The 3,040-nt window shown below is 48.8% G+C and overlaps 1 protein-coding gene across 1 annotated transcript in view; it reads left to right on the forward strand.

Annotated features, from left to right (window-relative positions):
• Positions 1 to 1,172: 1,172 nt before the first annotated feature.
• LOC104521356 (dynamin-2) overlaps positions 1,173 to 3,040 on the forward strand; it is a gene marked incomplete at both ends in the record, with an annotated part of 4,718 nt that continues 2,850 nt past the window's right edge. The window contains 2 exons of the mRNA XM_010163326.1: positions 1,173 to 1,322; positions 1,807 to 2,010. Coding sequence (XP_010161628.1) covers positions 1,173 to 1,322; positions 1,807 to 2,010 — 354 coding nt within the window. The remainder of the gene's footprint in view (positions 1,323 to 1,806; positions 2,011 to 3,040) is intronic.

A 3,040-nucleotide genomic window follows, 5' to 3' on the forward strand; every position in this document is an offset into this window, starting at 1 on the left:
CTGCTTTTTGCTTCCCAAGTGTTTTCCTCACCGAGGAACCAGGGCTGGGTTAATATTTGTCTCCTGTCACGAGTTCCTTGGCCTTGGAGAGGAGAGATGGAGTTGCCGGGGTCAGAGTCTGACCCCTCACTGGGTTGCAGCTCGGCTGGGGTCATCGACTGCCAGGATGAGTGAAAGGGAGTGATAAATCTGGAGGGGGAATGAGGAAATCTCGTGGTGCAGGTGGAGGGAAGCTCATTTTCCCAAGAATCCTTCCCAAGGAAGGCAGTTCCTTCTTGGCAAGAGGCTGCTGGAGCCAGGAAGTTGGGAATTACCATTGATCCTTCCTCACCGGACGCTGTGAAGATGATATCCCAGATCTCCAGCCCCGGCGTGGCTCCCTGCTGCTCTTTTTACCAGGAGGGGTTTGTTCCTCTGCTTCCCAGAGCATCTTGACAGCTGAAAACACAGATTTTTCTTCAGTGTTTGGAGTTTCTGAGCAATAAAAGGTTGAAAAGCAATCACCGGGGAGCGAAAGGCAAACAGGGCAGGGTGAAAACAAACACGGTCCTTCTGATGGTGAGGTTGGCTCGGCGGAGCCGGCCTCGGCTGCCTGCCAGCATCTCACCCAAGGGCACTTCCTTTTTTTGGCAAAAAGGGAAATGTTAACTCCCAAATCCACATCAAAGCAGCTGCTGCCGGCGCGGAGGCAGCAGGCAGAGCGTCGGCGAGCTCAGCCCCAACCAGCTGGCTGCCACCCTCCTGGTTTTTCCTCCCCAGCCAGAGGAAGTGGCTAAGCCAAGATTATTTGAGGTTGCTACCAGTCAAGGAGGCTGAAGACAACCAGGTTGATCCCTGGGATAGATCCTTGGTGCTCCTCTGGGTCACCAGTCCTGCCTGGCTGTTGGGCATCACACCAAAGCGCGTGGCTGGTTCCGCTTTGCCATGCAGAGACGTCTCTAAACCAGTCAAATCCCAAAGTCCTGCACTGGGGCAACTGGAGGGAGGGAGGGAGGGAGGGAGTTGTTCCCTCCCTCTCCCCGGGGCAAATTATGGTCCTAAACTTATTAACATCCCTTTTCAAGGGGCAGGTTGGGAGGAGCCAGGCTGTCATGATCCTGGGGACTGTAGGAAAGTTCTCTCTCTCTCTCTCTCTCTCTCTCAATTTTTAATTTTTCTTTCATTTCTTCCAGAATATGCCGAATTTTTGCACTGCAAATCCAAAAAATTCACAGATTTCGACGAGGTGCGGCAGGAAATCGAAGCGGAAACCGACAGGGTGACAGGAACAAACAAAGGCATCTCCCCCGTCCCCATCAACCTCCGCGTCTACTCACCGCACGGTGAGCGACCCCCTTTCCCTGCCCCAAACCTCCTGTGGGTTAAAACACCACGAAAGAAGCAAATCTGGTGTTGGCACACGTGGGGTTTGGCTCAACCCGTGTCCTAAAAGCAAATCCTGGCTGTGATGTGTGTCTGACTGATCTTAGACCAGCCTGGAGGGTCGATGGGGGCTGCCTGGGACATGAATAGAGCAGGAGTTCTTCCTTCAAGGGGGGATTCTGAGGCTGGTGGAGGGGTGGATCTCTCCACAGATCTGAAAAGATCCATCTACAAGACCGACAGCTCCAATCACCAGGAGCTTAAGACCTCACCTTCCTTCAAGACCTCACCTTCCTTCAAGACCTCACCTTCCTTCAAGGGGGATTCTGAGGCTGGTGGAGGGGTGGTTCTCTCCACAGATCTGAAAAGATCCATCTACAAGACCAACATCTCCAATCACCAGGTCCTTGACCCCTCAAGACAGTTGATCTCTTGTCTTTTCAGTGTTGAACCTGACTCTGATCGATCTCCCGGGCATCACCAAAGTGCCGGTGGGGGATCAACCGCAGGATATCGAGTACCAGATCAAAGACATGATCCTGCAGTTCATCAGCAGGGAGAGCAGCTTGATCCTGGCTGTCACGCCGGCCAACATGGACCTGGCCAACTCGGATGCGCTCAAGATGGCGAAAGAAGTTGATCCTCAAGGTAAGATGGACGTGTCCTCCTGCTCCGGCCCGGGTGTGAGTGGTTGTTGTTCCTGAGGTTGATTGATCCCTTGTTTGTGAGATTGATTTGTTGTTTGTGAGATTGATTGATCTGTTGTTTGTGAGATTGATCGATTCGATTCCTTGTTAATGAGATCGACCGATTCCCTGTCTGTGAGACTGATCAATTCCTCATTGATGAGACTGATCAATTGCTCATCTGTGAGATTGATCCATCCCTCGTTTGTGAGATCTATCAAATCCTTGTTCATGAGATTGATTGATTGCTTGTTTGTGGGACTGATTGATTTGTGAGATTGATCGGTTCGATTCCTTGTTAATGAGATCGATCGATTCCCTGTCCGTGAGACTGATCAATTGCTCATCTGTGAGATTGATCCATCCCTCGTTTGTGAGATTGATCCATCCCTCGTTTGTGAGACTGATTTGTTGTTCATGAGATTGATTGATTTGTTGTTCATGAGATTGATCAATACCTTGTTTGTGAGATTGATCGATGTGTGAGATTGATTGATTTGATTCCTTGTTAATGAGATCGATCGATTCCCTGTCTGTGAGACTGATTAATTCCCTGTTCATGAGACTGATCGATTCCCTGTCTGTGAGACTGATCAATTGCTCATTTGTGAGATTGATCGATCCCTCGTTTGTGAGATCTATTGATTCCTCATTTGTGAGATCTATCAAATCCTTGTTCGTGAGATTGATCGATTGCTTGTGAGATTGATCAATTTTGTGAGACTGATTGATTTGTGAGACTGATCGATCCCTTGTTTGTGAGATTGATTGATTTACGAGATTGATTGATCCCTTGTTTGTGAGATTGATTGATCCCTTGTTTGTGAGACTGATCGATCCCTTGTTTGTGAGATTGATTGATTGATCCCTTGTTTGTGAGACTGATTGATCCCTTGTTTGTGAGATTGATTGATTTACGAGATTGATTGATCCCTTGTTTGTGAGATTGATTGATTTGTGAGACTTGAGATTGATTGATTTGTGAGACTGAT

Source organism: Antrostomus carolinensis, unplaced genomic scaffold (genome assembly GCF_000700745.2).
Source record: "Antrostomus carolinensis isolate BGI_N321 unplaced genomic scaffold, ASM70074v2 scaffold45562, whole genome shotgun sequence".
Classification (NCBI taxonomy): Eukaryota; Metazoa; Chordata; class Aves; order Caprimulgiformes; family Caprimulgidae; genus Antrostomus; species Antrostomus carolinensis.